General features: G+C 38.5%; 3 protein-coding genes across 7 annotated transcripts in view; all 3 read right to left on the reverse strand.

Annotated features, from left to right (window-relative positions):
• The window catches only part of LOC134811330 (secretory carrier-associated membrane protein 5B-like), a 47,746-nt gene that overhangs the window by 5,638 nt on the left and 26,774 nt on the right, over nt 1-15,334 (reverse strand). For 2 of the 5 annotated variants that reach the window (XM_063818111.1, XM_063818114.1), the window contains exons 2-5: nt 2,397-2,452; nt 2,113-2,184; nt 1,726-1,953; nt 1,568-1,606 (exon numbers count right to left, since the gene is read on the reverse strand). In XM_063818111.1, the coding sequence (XP_063674181.1) occupies nt 1,568-1,606; nt 1,726-1,953; nt 2,113-2,184; nt 2,397-2,447 (390 nt within the window). In that variant the 5' untranslated portion in view covers nt 2,448-2,452. Of the gene's footprint in view, nt 1-1,567; nt 1,607-1,725; nt 1,954-2,112; nt 2,185-2,396; nt 2,454-15,334 lie in introns of all 5 variants that reach the window. The other 3 variants (XM_063818115.1, XM_063818116.1, XM_063818113.1) reach the window with 2 other exon arrangements.
• Nucleotides 2,846-15,334, reverse strand: part of LOC134811331 (NFU1 iron-sulfur cluster scaffold homolog, mitochondrial-like) — a 95,633-nt gene continuing 83,144 nt past the window's right edge. Inside the window, exon 2 of the mRNA XM_063818117.1 lies at nt 2,846-3,585. Coding sequence (XP_063674187.1) covers nt 2,850-3,578 — 729 coding nt within the window. The 5' untranslated portion in view covers nt 3,579-3,585 and the 3' untranslated portion in view covers nt 2,846-2,849. The remainder of the gene's footprint in view (nt 3,586-15,334) is intronic.
• LOC134811328 (protein unc-13 homolog B-like) overlaps nt 6,866-15,334 on the reverse strand; it is a 43,999-nt gene continuing 35,530 nt past the window's right edge. The window contains exons 22-26 of the mRNA XM_063818109.1: nt 12,577-12,657; nt 10,331-10,509; nt 8,892-10,156; nt 8,507-8,666; nt 6,866-8,338 (exon numbers count right to left, since the gene is read on the reverse strand). Coding sequence (XP_063674179.1) covers nt 8,059-8,338; nt 8,507-8,666; nt 8,892-10,156; nt 10,331-10,509; nt 12,577-12,657 — 1,965 coding nt within the window. The 3' untranslated portion in view covers nt 6,866-8,058. The remainder of the gene's footprint in view (nt 8,339-8,506; nt 8,667-8,891; nt 10,157-10,330; nt 10,510-12,576; nt 12,658-15,334) is intronic.

The following is a 15,334-nucleotide window of genomic DNA, read 5'->3' on the forward strand; positions in this document are numbered from 1 at the left end:
ATCATGTCCGGGCGGTAGGTCAGGGGTGTTGTAAATCAGGGTAATTAGCCGCCAATTAGTATCCAGGGGTGTTGTAAATCAGAGCAATTAGCCGCCAATTAGTATCATCTCTGTAAATGTGGATACTGGAGGTGTACTTGTTTAGACACATGACAGTTGTTCTGGCTTTGATTGGTCAACGCTGGAAGCTAACTGGTTAATTGCTGTCACGAGCCAGAAAAAATATGGTTCAATATCTATATCTTTACAGCAGTATAATACACTATACACTATACAGTAGTACCAATCGAATTTAGTCCGTACCTGATACCAATCTTATTTAGTCGCGATAACTACACGTGGAAACTACTCCATATAATGATATATGGTAAGAATACATATCTTGTTTTAGAAGATTTCTGATTGTTCCCGATTAGAGTCAGTGATGACGGTCGCGGTGTTATCAGAACTGCTTCTAATCAGAAATTATCAGAAATATTCTTGAAAGAAGCACAGAATGAGGCTCAATAACAGTGCTATTTGATATGTGTCGTGTACGTGGAAACTCAATACGTGGCAAGAGCCAAGATCGTGCTCAATAGTCAGGACTTGTCTTCTGCAGTAAAGGTGGTGTAGTGGTCAAATACAGGAAATGGTTGGTGGTATTAGGTATATAGTTGGATACGGTCCGTGGATAGTAACTTGTGGCAATTATTGTAATTGGGTAACTTCGATTCTAATTCCTAATTAGGTTACTAAAATTGGATTATTTTGGTTGCTGAAAAATCTGAATCAACGTCACAATACTTCGATACTAAGTCTCGCTTGAATGGTATAAATGTACCTTTTTGGGTATTCTTAATGTGAAAGGATTTTTTAAATATAAGAATTTATTTATTTATTATATTTAAATATCTGCTTTTTCAAAGATGAAATCACGTAACACAAATCAAGATTAGATTCAACAAATTAATAAGAATAATTCAAAATTTGAAATTTAAATGAGCTGTAGAATAATCATTCAAAAACATTTTCAGACCATCAAGGCCAGGCTTCGAGAGTGCAATGACCTTCATGATTAGAAGATTATGCTATTGATTACATGAATTGAGTAACCCCCATGCTAATTTATAATAAAGCATCCCCATGCAATGCATTTGTAGCTCAATTTCCCAAAGTTTTCTATCTTAGTCTATCTTTGAACTTAAGAACTTGGTCGTAGACACGATGTATAACTAGATTGATATGACAAGGGCTAAAGTGTTATGCTCAAAACCATGCCTGGAAATCTCTTCAGAAACTTGAGCATATAATTATATATCGTTAGCTCACTGCTATCAAAGGCCAAAACGTGGCAAAACTACTAAAATGGACAAATGCGGCATTCTTTATAAGAGATATCTTTCTAAAAAATATTTCAAACATTTAAACACGAAATGTATGCAAGGTATGTATGAAAAGCTCCAGTGAACAGGCTTGATGTCTGGACGGGGAGCAAGTGTGAAACAGTACTGATACTAAGATTAAATAAGACAATTCATTGGACTTGCAGCAAGTAAAAAATGTTATATGAAAAGTATTTACTGACCTCAGCATTTGGCTGGAGGACTTCTGTATTTATTTCTTCCTAAAATTGAAACAATGCCAAATGATGCCAAAAATCAAATGAGAGAAGTCACACTTGAAAATCTAAAAAGAAACCACAAGAAAAGTGCTAAAAACAGGCCCGGTGCTGAGAAATCTTACTTGTTTATGCATGGTCTCCTCGTTGCCATACTGTTTAGGAGGCTGAGAGTTAAAAGAGGCAGCACCTGACCCATAACCTGCACCACCGTAGCTAGAGGTAGGAGGTGCGGGAGCACCGTACCCTGCACCGTATCCAGTAGAACTGACAGGGGCTACTGCCGGCTGGGTGATCTGAGCAGATGGCTGCGTTATCACTGGAGCTACAGATACTGTTGCTGGTTCCGATGGCTGAAATGGGATACGGTTTGAGTGATAAGATAATAACGGTCTTGATAACAGCTGTTATTTAATATATAACAATGAACGTGCAATTAAAGCCACCACAATTATCTCATCATATCATATCACTTGTACACAAATTGATGGTCAATGGAAAAATGTACTTACAGCGCCGAATGGATCGTCTAAACCAGCTACAACCGTGGTAGATTGTGCAGAGACCTGCATAACTGATGGATCCTGAAAAGTTTATGTTAGAGCCCTGAACTCACACTAATTGTCACTATGAAAGATTGATTGAACAGTTCTGAACAAAGTTTTCAAATAGACACATTGACATTTTTTGTTCACAATTCTATGAGAACAATGTAATCAAAATATTTAGTTACAGCGCCATGAAGTGTCATGAAGTGTCAAATTGAGATGTACAAAGAGCTCTTTCAGCAACTTACCATGAATGGATTGACCTGGCCTGGATCGGCGAATGGGTTTTCTTCATCCATCTTGCCTAGAGAAGAAATGTTATCAAATGTCACTATACACTATGTAAAATGAAATAAGGCGATCGCGATAGTGAACATGATTAAAAGATAGCTCTTATCTGAAAATGGAGTAAGAGAAGATGATGTATTATCTAATCGAAATGAATGATTTGAAAGAGCCCGCAATAGTAAAAAACATACATGAGACATTGAGACAAGTATTATTCTCAAAACAAAGCTCAATCAAGGAAAACCCCTGGACATCAAATATAATAAATTAAACTATTGTTTAGAGTTTTATCAGATGGAAATGGCAATATTTACATGGTACAAAATAATATAAAAGATGCTTGTCTCTAATCAAGATAGCTTTTGGGTTTTGAAATCAATGTTATACACATTCAGACGAAAGTTGAAAATGATTTACTTATCATCTAATTTCTTATCAAATTCCTCAAATACTTTATTCTGAAGTTCTATAATTTCATCATCAACAGCCTCAACTGATAAGACTTCTGGTATGTAGAACTGCATCATATTTTCAATGCCATTTTTCAAAGTCACAGATGAACTAGGACAGCCTGAACATGATCCCTGTAGAGCAAGCTTGACTATGCCATCCTCAAAAGCTACAAACCTTATGTCACCACCATCTTCCATGACAGTTGGTCTAATTCTGGTGTCCAAAAGTTCTTTTATCATGATAGTGGTCTCATCATCGTCATCATTGATTGAGCTTGTTGAAGCTAATGTTGCTTCATCAAGAAGGACAGGCTGATTACTCGAAAAGAAGTCCATTATGCAAGCAAAGATGTCCGGTTTCATAGTATTCCAGGGTTGCTCATTATCATCCTTTGTGACACTTATAAAATCAGGTGCAAGGAATACTCTAGTTACACCTTCAATCCTGAAAAGCTGACGAGCGAGGGGTGATATCCTTGAATTTTCTAAGGAGTTGAAATCATAAGTTCCTATGTGATCCAGAATCTGGATACCAGGAATGAATTTAAGACTGTTTGGATTTGGTGTTGTTTGAGTTTGTATAAACATCCCACGATTTTGCAATATAAGTGGAGTTTGATTCCAATTCTGTAGAGAATGTCTTAGGAGACTAGTGCTGACTAGTGAGCTTCTGCTAAGGATTCGTTTCATTTTGCTCCTAATTTGGATTCAAAGATAATTAACTTATATGACTAACACAAGATAAAGAGTGAACTAAAAAGTGATATAATAACAAATGTTTTGAAATAATTGCATATTGCATTGTACAGTTACCAAATGGCGCAAACTTAAAGATTTATAAAAATGGCGTGTTGATCCTCACTGATTAAGTGAAACCGGTCAAGGTGTCAGCTACCAAATGGGTTCAAACAATATAGAATGTTACGGAGTATTTACGAAATAATGTCTCTATGATGCCAAACTTTGATAACTTTAAAAAATTAAGGTATGTAATCTTCGAAATCAAATTGCAAAAGGTGTAACTCTTACTTCTTAACCACCAGTGGACTTAAAATTTGCTTTTTATAGGCTGGAGTTTACAAATACCATTCACTTTAAAACTAAAAGGAAAACCCACTTAAAGTGATAACAGAAATGAAACATCTACATACCTTGTATAAATAATCAATATTGTTAGCAGCTACACTCCAATTTGATGTTCACAAAGGTGAAACCTTACTTACCTAGCTTCTTAGTCTCGGTTCCCTTCATATAGAGAAGAAAAGAAGCTTGAAATGAGCGCTGCGCATAGGGATAGGCACGTACCCTTGGTAAAAAGCTTGCAAGATTCGAGATCTTTTGACAGGGTTCTTCCTCATTTAATTCTCAGTGACGGATTTCCCGATCATTCAGATAAGACGAGTGTGAACAATTCGTTACCGCATCCTTTCGACTGGGATTGATAGCACAAGAGGGTTTCAAACCCGTTATCTTCCACCAAAGAGACAACATTTAACCAGATACAAGTTTGGCCTGATCTCGGCGAAAGATACAATCCACAACAAGTAATAGTTTATAGCAATACACTATAGCATAGGTGCAGATTTCGTTTTGAGGTGAACTTTTAAGTTTTTTTTCCTCCTCGGGCACATTCGTAACCTACGGGCCAGGTAAACCTAAACTACATATTGACCGTTATGTACGTCGGTATCTGTTCATGTTGAGGAGCCAAATCATCTGAAAAGCCCTAAACCTATATTTTGCTCAGGCACGTAGCCAGGATTTTTCTTTGGGGGGGGGGGGCTGTCGGCGAGCGAAGCTGCAAGCTGTGGCAGGGGTCTGGGGGCGCGGCCCCCAGCGGGGTCCAGGTAAGGGGCGGACCCCATTGGCGGGGGCTAGGGGGGCGCAGCCCCCCGGAAAATTTTTGCGAAATAGGGTGTTATGTTATTAGGCTAAATTGAAAGTTTAATGAATTTACAAAAATGTATGGTTTGGCATAATCATTGCCTACAATCCTGACCTGAGTAATTTACCCCTTTGAGACTTTATTTTGGGTTGAAAATTGAGTTTATCGAGAGGAAGTGAAAAATCTCTGGTTCAAATTTGGATTTGAAGCCATGTTTAATTTTTTCTGTTGAGGTCAATTTTTTGCGCAGAAAGCGTTCGATTTTAGGGGAAAAAAATGTATGTTTGCTTTTAATTTTTATGGTGCCGACGGCACCTGAAATCGACGAAATCTGCAGGGGTGCACTATAGCGAGTTAAAAATAGCATGAGGTTGCCTAGTAGGGTGATACTCCATGCCATTTGCACTAGCACCGAAGCCCAAGCTTCCAACTTAAAGACAATCATGTGTTTTGGAGGAGCCATATTAGGTCATCATCATCATCACTTGATAGTCACATTTTCAAATAATTGCAAGAGGACGAACACGATAATATGTAATAACTCCTTCTACTTCGTTACAGTATAAAAGATTAAAGCTTAATCGCTCTGCTACAGCTAAATAAAATTTGTGTAGCGCTCGATTCATACACTTCATAAATTTCAATGTCATGTCAGATCGTAATACCAAAAACTTTTGCGCGGCGCGCACGGCATCGCATTAAATTTTAAATTAAAATATAAACCATTTGCCAAAATGCTAAAAGGGTATTCGTTCGCGATTTGCTCAATCGATAAAACTTTGTTGCCTAACCTGTCAGATGTCAGATCACAACTTTTTCAAGTGTGAGTGCAGTTGCATCGTGTTTACAATTTATTTATAGCAAGAGCCCTCTCGCTTGTGAAATAAGCGCGTCACGCAGTACGCGTAGACGTACATGTGAAAGCAAATGACAAAACGTAAAACACAAAATGTTACTAGTATACATTTTTAAATTAATGAGCGCCATTAGGGATCGGATGATGATTAATCACTTAACACTCGACTTGGAGGACTTCGCCTGCACTTCGACGCGCATCGCAAACTATTATTATATTACCTGGGGACCTCAGGCTATTATGTTCATAAACATAGAAATTCGGCGGAATGACAGGCTGAGCGCGGCTCAGTAACGCAAACTAGCATTCTTGCTTCGTCGTCGATTCTTGCTTCGTCGTCGATCGTCGCGTCAATCAATTCGAAACCCTAACTTTTTAATTTGATCCTTATAATTGACGATGTCAATTCATCTCAGCTCGGCGCGGCACAGTAGCTTAGCGCATTTCACAGATCTAGAGAAGCCTCATTGAGTGCGCGGCGCGGCACAGTAACGCATCGCGCTACAAATTTGATCCCTGCAACCGGCAACCTTAACCCTTGTAATTCACATAGCCATGTGTCTACGCGTACTGCGTGACGCGCTTGTTTCACTTCGGCGGTCGCGCGCTACTGCAAGCGAGAGGGCTCAGGTTTGAGGTTAGAGCAACCCTTAATTGTAACGCGATGCGTTATAACTGTGCCGCGCCGCGCACTCAATGCAAATGAGGCTTCTCACAGCAACGAAGTAGCGCGCGCCGGGCTAGTCCATTAACAATGAACAAACTTACTGAGCCGCGCTCAGCCTGTCATTCCTCCGAATCTCTATGTTTATGAACATAATAGCCTGAGGTCCCCTGGTAATGGATAAACATGATGCCACATGACTGCAGATATATTTGTATTACGTCGGTGACCACTGACCATCAGTCCTCACGGCTTACTGTCATTCCATTTAGTGTATTGGGGCGAAAGCCACGATACAGCTGCGAACTAGCGTTAAAATGCTCCGCTGTCGAAAAACTGTCTCGATCACGTGATATTACCATAATATAAGGAAGTTGGTCGAATTTCTTGTATGGTTAGGGTTTCAGCATATGCTTCAGTAAGGGATTGGGTTAGGGTTAGGGTTGGGATCAGATTCTAGAGGATAAGGGTTTTGAATAGTCATTCAGGGCCACGTAGAGAACGTGTTAAAAAGTCACGTGACAGTCGAGTGTAGAGTGATTAATCACCAACCGAAGTGAAACACATCATATCATATTTTGTTTGAATAAAAAATTGTAAATAATGCAGAAATATGTCCGACAAAATAAGAATTTTCACAAATTTTACATCACTCCCTCAACTCACGTGTGCAGTATTGAGTATTCAATATTTTGATTACAAAATAAAACGTTTTCAAAGCAAAAGTGAATCAGATAAAATGCAATGGTATTTTGGGTATTTTACTTGAAATTGGTGCCTGCAGTTATATTACTGCAGTTATATTACTTACTGCAGTTATATTACTTTTCCATGATCATTCGAATTTCACGAAAGCACGTCGAGAAATAGAAACTGATACACTAAATTTGAGTTAGGTTATTTAACTTAAAGTACACTGAACATCAGTGCACTCAAAGGACGCTGAACTTGAAGAAATTAATCTACAAGTTCAAAGACATGTAGTTGCAGTATAATATATGGTCGCTTAAACTTAAAAATTAAAATCTGGTAGCTTGTTTTGATTGATCATACTTCTCCAAAAATCTGGATTTGAGTGAACTTACTTACAAAGTAGAATATTCATCAAGATTAGAGACATTGTTCCGCATACTGAAACTGCAGAGGGCTCGCCCAACTACCTTCAACCATTCGAATACCAAAATGAGTTTCATTTCTCAAAACTCAAACAGATTATGCTCTTGACTTTGAGGTTTAGAAAATTTTTGTGTCAACTTTAATATTAGTTTCAATAATTCAATAAAGGTACACACAAATCTGATCTAATAATTTAAACGAACTTAAAATAATTTAATCAATCAAAATTTAGTTAAAACTTTAATTAAAAGCAAATAAATACCGAAATGTTATTAAGTCACTGAATATTGTGTCTGAGAACCAATTTAAATCAAAAAGAATTGATCAAGTTAATTATCGAAAGCATGAAGAGAAGGGCATCTGAAACTACAAGCTTAATAATTAAGTTAGCAATGGTCTACTAGTAATGGAAAACACAACAGTCAAAAAACTAAAAGCTCAAACGAATCTAATAACAACATTGAAAAAATAAATTCAATAAAAATCGTATACTGAAGACGGATATAATAAGATCACATGCGGCAAGTGAGTGACATGCGGCCGGACCGGAATCACGCATAAAACCAACCCGTGGTATGTTACAACTTTACACACAAAACCCTAGCTGGAGGGGGACCTAACGACAAAGACCTACTAGTACAGGTCGGACCTATACTATTTCTGTTCTCTCTAATTTCTTCAACTTTACAAACTCCTGGGCCACTTCATCGTGGACTCTCTGAGACAGGATGATAACAATGCTCATGTTCTCTTTAGTCAGGTAAAGGGACCGGCCCAGATCTAGTCTGTCTTGTATTGAACCTGTTTCAACGACTTGGCGGAGCGGCATGACAGCCACACCCACCAGAAGATCTGTTTTCATCAGACACCAGTCTTTTACTGAGAACTGTAGTTCATAGTCTATTGGGTCGTTTGGCTTCATTATTTTCCTGAGATTGAGCTTGATTAATTTACATTTTACAAACAACAATACTGTATTGAAAGAATCGATGATAATCACCTAGTCAATTAACATCTAAATTGAACCAAAAATAAAATTCGTCACAATTAAATGAATTGATGCTTCAATCGTAATTAACTTTAAGTTATTGACTTACAAATGGAAAGATTCGTTGAAGAGTGGAGAGTAAGTCTTGTTTTTAGTGCCAGTAGTGAACTTTCTCTTTACCCCCGACGTTCCAGGCCCGATAAGGTTCACCTCTACGAAGGGACGGAACATTTTCGTTGTGTTCCAGTGCAATCGGCTCGCGGAAACCACTGAAATTAATGAATCAAGTCGCCCTATTCATGTTGCTATATTCAAGTATTCAAGTATTCATATTGACATAAAGGCGTATATATCATATTTACTCTCCGTAGGTACTCGGTATTACAACAGCTTTGCTCGGTATATTTCGTAGACTGATAATACATAAACGCACGCAATGGCGAAATTCCAAAGCTATAATAGTGAGAAATAACAGTTTAGAAGGGAATACAAACCTTTCACAGTACAGTCATGATGCTCCTGTCCAGGTGGAGTGAAGAGGTCCACCTGCAGCTGAATCTCACCCTGAGAATCCTCCTCAGCGAACCGGTTCTGATTGTCAGCCTGAGTCACAAAGTTCTTGATCAGGGTATCCGTAGTGAGTCTGTACTGAGACAACACTTTCCTCAAGTCACGCATCTCTGTCATCTTCTCCAGATTCCTGGCCTTCAAACATTTACCGCTCGAGTCCGTGAAATACGCTTTGAGCATGTCCAACATGGCTTCGACCACCTGGCTTTGCTTGCTGTTCAGTTCTTGAACCTCCTCGTGGGCTATACAGTTGATGTCTGGTAGGATTATTATTTCCTCGAAAAGTTTTAAAGTTCTTTTCCAAGTTTGCTGAAAAAGTGGTTTCCGGACGTCATCGTATAGGCTGTCGACAAATATTTTGAAGACAACATCAAAATATTCGATCAAAGGAGAAACAATTTCAGTGTAGTCCTCTCCGTTTTTACTCCTCACATTCCGCAAATCGTTTTTAATGTCCCGGATGCATTTCTCGATCTCAGGCTTCATATTTTTCACTAAATCAGAAATAACATTGTTCCTAGCATCCTTCAACCTCTTTTGAGTGCCCTCCAGGGTTTGTTTAGCAGTGATGTCCAACAGTTCTCCTCCCATTGTTTTGAAGATAGACTCCAGCTCCTCTCTGACGCGGTGGATGTTACACAGAATCACACACGACGTTCCAAGACCCCCGGATGTTCCCAGATTCTTTTTGAACACGTCTATGATCCGTTTGGTGTATTCTATGAGAACCACATCGATAGTTTCACAAAATCGGTTGTGGTATTTGTCTCGCAGAGCGGGTATCGGGCATTTCATCTTGTCCAAAGAATCGTAGGTTGCTCTCAAAGAACTGAAAATGTCGATGACTGAGGAGGAGTGTTTGATGGTCTGATTGGGTTGAACTGTGAATGTGTCTTTGTCAAGACTCTTGATTAAGAACATGTTCTTGATTTTACTGTCTGACTCTTGAAGATGTTTCATCACGAACGGCTCGAACCATTTGGGATAATCTGGCAAGGAATTCTCGTATTCTTGGAGGTGAGCTATTTTCTTGTCGTACACGAACTTGACAGTCATCTGGAATCCCATGATGTCGGAGGTAAGAATTTCGCTGAGCCAGGCATCGAGATTCTCCGTCAAGTCAGTCTTCAAGTCACGTGACAACAGCTCCCAGAATGTTTGCGCTGACAGGGCCGCGTGGGGGAAAAACCTGTAGTGCAGAGAAAAATTAGAAAGACTCATATCAGCAAAATACTTGGCAGTTATTTGCAATATTATCATGAACAACGGTTCAGATTACCACCGAAAATCGTTTGATAAAAAGTACACATTTTGAATAACATTAACATAAAGATAAATTGTACATAAACAAAAAATAGCAAACCTGTTAAAGATAGGTTCATAAAACATCTTGTCTTCCTTCATTTCCACTAGAATCAGGGTTATAAGCTTCTTCCAGTAGGCTATCTTAGCGTGTTCAGTATTTTCTTCTGTGTTCGCATACTTAGAATAGACCTCGTCTGTTTTGGTACTGATAAAATCGTAGGTATTCTCCAAACACAACTGTGAATTTAATAAGAATTAGGCGATATGTAATAACGGGTGATGACTAAAAAATGAGACTTTTTTCAAGGGTCTTTTTAGTGTCGATAAAACTATTTTTGGTTCAAACCAATGAAACAATGTTGTAAAGCGGGCAATTTTAAACAAGTACATGGTCAATGACAAGCGCCCATGAGCCCATTTTGATTGGTTCAGGAGGGCTTCTTTCTTCAAGCTCAAAATTCCGTCTGTACAGTTGGGCCTAAAATCGTGTTGGCACAGTCTCTTCTTTTGTGCCCTAGGGCCCATGTATGTTGCTAGCCATATTCCGGGCATGTACATATGTTGCCAGGACTCTAAAAAAGTCCTCTATGGGTTGAGATTGTCAAAATTTACTTTGGTCGATCACTTTTGGGACGAAATTAACCCTATGGGCTGCAAGTAAACATGTGGTTTTCGCAGAAAAATACGATCTAGCCCCATCCTAACGAACCACCTTCCACCCTTTGGGGATATTTTCTTGTTACAGGAACAACACCAGGCAAGGCTCCAAGCACTTTGATTTTTACGTGGTACCATTATAGACCATGCTAAAGCCGATAGTTTGACCTAGCCTCGATCTTTCACACGGTAAAATTTTACCCCTCAGGTGGTTTTGAGCTCAAATATCTTCTTACTGGTTTTAGCTACGCTGATGGATGTTGAACCCTCGTCTTAAGCATACAATTTCCTACTTCTTGACGTATGGACACCAGTCAGACCGAAATACTTCTTCTCAACGATAGCAAAATATAACGTTTAGTCAAGATTATACATATTTTCGAATTTGCTCACGACTTCCCATTTTTGGGTCTTATCTCTAATCCTAGGGGCTTTGACACCTTTCAGACAACAAACATTTAGTCATGTGACTGCCCTGGAAATATAACCGAGAGTACAGCCAAAACAGATCACCAGGGATCTCGGTAGGGTGCCGGTTATGCGGCTCACCAGCAGTTCCTACTGGGTCATTTTAGTAAGTGCCATAATACAGGATGGCCTTTTTGTAGCTCTGGTTACCGAATACCGACCTCTGCTGCTAAAATCGCTTTAGGATGTTATAGATAGGAAGTTAAGGCATACTCTCTGCTAAAAAATTTTTGGTATGGAAGCTTTAACTACCTGTGAGGCGACTTCTGTGAACAGTGCTTGGGGGGGGGGGGGGGGCAACCATATTAAAGTATATTAAAATGTAGGATTTTTCCCGATTTTGACCCGGGGATATACTTTAATATACTTTAATATACCTACAATATACTTTAATATATCCCTATCTCCTTGGAGGCCTACATCAAAAATTGTTGCCCAAAATAAGCTTGAAATGCAATTCTTAATCGATTCCAAAAAGTTCTTGAAAAAATATTGAAAACTGATAGAGTTATTTCAATTTTAATGAAGTCATTTTGGCTAGTATTCCGAACCGAGATATTATGTGCAATTTTCCCAATTTTGTTCATGGAGGTCTTTTTACTTAGTATCCACTATATTCAACAAACACTGAGTTATATCTTTCACATAGAGTTAGTCTCATTAAAAAATATTGAAATTTTATCGAATTTGGGCAAAAGCGAATTTGGGCAAAAGCGTATGCCCAAATATGGGCATATTTTTTAAAGCTCATAGCTCAGCCAATTTTTGACCAATCTGGTTGGCAATTTATGTACTAGTCCTAAAACAGGCTTATCTTGCGAATCTGAGTGAAAAATATAGTTCATCATGTAAATCTTAACGAAGAATATAAATCTTCTAATTGTAGGTATATTAAAGTATATTAAAATGTAGGATTTTTTCCGATTTTGACCCGGGGATATACTTTAATATACTTTAATATGGTTGCCCCCCCCCCCCCCCCCCCCCCCCCCCAGTGCTTTACTGTACAATTTTTATAGGACCCCTCCCCTAGTTCGAGACCATTATCGGGGACAAAGATCAACCAATTTGATCAAATGGGGCTGATAGTTTGCACGCAATTAATCTTGAAGATGGGAGGAGGCATTTTGACTCAGATACCCATGATAGCAGTTATAAAAATATCTGTGTTAAACGTACCTTGACTCTATCCTTGATGATGATGTTGGTGTTAGTACGTCTGTTGTTACCACCTCCACCGTTACCACCTTGCTGCAATACCTGCACAAATACTCAGTTAATACCAGATAATAAAGTTTTATATGAGATATCAGATTTATTGATTTTACAAATAAAAGGTTAAAAGATCTGGGATACTTTTGCATTGCACACTTCTGAAAATCAAGAATTTAATGTTTAATTAAATAATAGATGTGGATGCTGCATCACCTGCCCACCAGAATTCAGACCTTTAATACAATATAACGACATTTTGTCCCCTCGAAACCACTCAATTGAACTAATACTGCAGACGTGACTATTACAGGAATGACAAATTTAGTACGTAATATGTCGACTTTTAATTTCAAGGCAACTACTGAGTAACTATGACGACTGTGAACAGACAGGGCAAGGCTGTAGCACATTTCCTGGGACCCTCATAACGGTTTTAAAACATCTACAACATTAGCACTCAGTCTCTAGTTCTTTGACTGATCCTAGTCACTAGATATGACTGGACTAGAACAGCTTTTCTGTACAGATCAGTGAATTTTGAGCACAATTGAATTCTATTCTGATACACTTGAAAAACGTCCACACTTCACATGGGTTATGGGGAAAGTTTATAGAATTTGCATTATATTATATATAATATAATGCAAATTCATATTGATATGAAGTTCTATATATATTAGGACGCAATGAAACTACCGGACCACGATGTATGGGGACTTGCCACCCCATGGCATTTGGCAACATTAAAATATATCGACTCTGTTACATCGTTTCCTTAAATTATTTGTTATATAGTAGTGTTGAAAGTATTAAACCCCTCGGTTTCAGTTCCTTGTTTAACACTGCCGTACAGCAAGAACATTCGCCGGGATCTCCAAGGATGGGCACATAGCTCACTCCACTCAATGCTCTGTCAAATGTTGCTTATATACCAAGGATCTACAGGAAATATTTCCTTGTAAGTTTTTTAGAGGGCGATCTGTGAACAGACAACTACCTCATTCCCAACTATAGGAACTAGAATTCCTATACTATCCCAACAAGCTACACCATATGAAGTTCTATATATAGAACCCGCATGTACTAAACCAATGAGCGCGGCGCAATTTTGCACGTGACAAGCTAAGCACGTGACATATGCAGCGTGTTGAGATAGTTATTATTCGATATGATCTGAACATGTCCTGTTCATTGTTCAGCCATCCTATATAAAGACTTGAGTTAAGATATCAATCATAGTGATCTACGTCAAGCGAAAGATAATACCATAATTTGCACCACTATTTAAAGCTGTGCACAGGTATAAGATATTGAAAGACTCATTTCTTAAGCTATTTATCTAAACTCTCTAGCGCAACTATTTATCAGTACTCTTTATCATTTATAGTTAGCTTTTTTTATCATAGAAAATATAGAGGTTTTCGCGAAATAACTTTCCTTGAAATCTGCCATACTGCCCACTGATGGGATCTCGATACTCCAATGAGAAGATCTGAAGATGACATTGTTTGCCCGATAAGCTGTTTCTAAGCAAGGTGCCACTACTGACAAGCCTTGTAAAGTGGTGCACCGTTATAGCATTATGTCATTTTGTTTGAATTTATGATATTTAAAAGCCCGAACTAACTTCTTGAAAGCCATTAAAGCGTGATTTTTTTACTATGAATTGGTACGAAACCAATCCTGTTTCAATATCAATCCCTAGTTGATTTCATTCCTAGAGGCATGTATTCTAAAATATTTGACGTTTGGTGACCACGAAAACACTCTATTTATCTGTATCGCTGGTTATTTAATGGCTTTTTAGTGGACATTTTAAAGACGTCAGGATGGAGCGTTTAAGTATTAAGACCGTGTGTAGTGGACCAATAAGCCAAGCCCAATTTCACACGTGACACATGCTGACGCGTCACCATTTTCTTATTCTTTAAAAAGAGAGTGAGATCAATCAGATAATTTTGAACATAAAAAACATTGCAAATTTCTAAAAATGGTCCATTTGTTTTAATTTCAATTCTCAATCATTCTTACAGTTTTTATGGGATCATTTTGAGATTTGGCAGGCAATAAAGCAAAAAATAACAATGTTGATGTTTGGTTTTTTCAGGCACTATTTAATTTTAAACAACTTCTCAGAAATGAATCTCACGACCCCTAACAACACTGATGTTTTCACAAACATCACTGAAATGTTAGCAGAAATTCTCCATTCTCCTTCCGCAGCAGTGTCACCATCCGAAATACACAACTATACCTCCTTGGACGGAAATCTTGACAGGGTTTGGCTCTACCAGCACTATTCTTCTGTAGGACGACACCTAGCATTGGTCTGGTCTCTCTTCACTGCCTTACTCTCCATCTTGGGAAACATCACCGTCTTCGTTGGTTCTGTAAAGTACAACGCTCTGCCAGTTGACAGAGTATCTATCAGTCTCATCAGAAACTTAGCTGTAGTCGACTTTACCTCTGGTATGTTCATTGTAATCAACGTAGCTTATATTACCACAGGGTCGAATGTGTACGGGGAAGTCCTCTGCTACATCTTTACAAGATTCTTCTACTTCATCCAGGGAGTTGGGACTGTTTTTATATCCATTCTCAACGTAAACAAGCTCCACTGCCTCCTCTTTCCGTTAAGGGCAAGGTCTAGAACATTCCGACAGGGTCACGTGGTGTGCTCTCTCATCTGGATATCTACCACTTTCTTCTCGGTTTTTCCAGT

The sequence above is a fragment of the Bolinopsis microptera genome, chromosome 2, assembly GCF_026151205.1.
Source record: "Bolinopsis microptera isolate Bmic1 chromosome 2, MBARI_Bmic_1.0, whole genome shotgun sequence".
Taxonomy (NCBI): domain Eukaryota; kingdom Metazoa; phylum Ctenophora; class Tentaculata; order Lobata; family Bolinopsidae; genus Bolinopsis; species Bolinopsis microptera.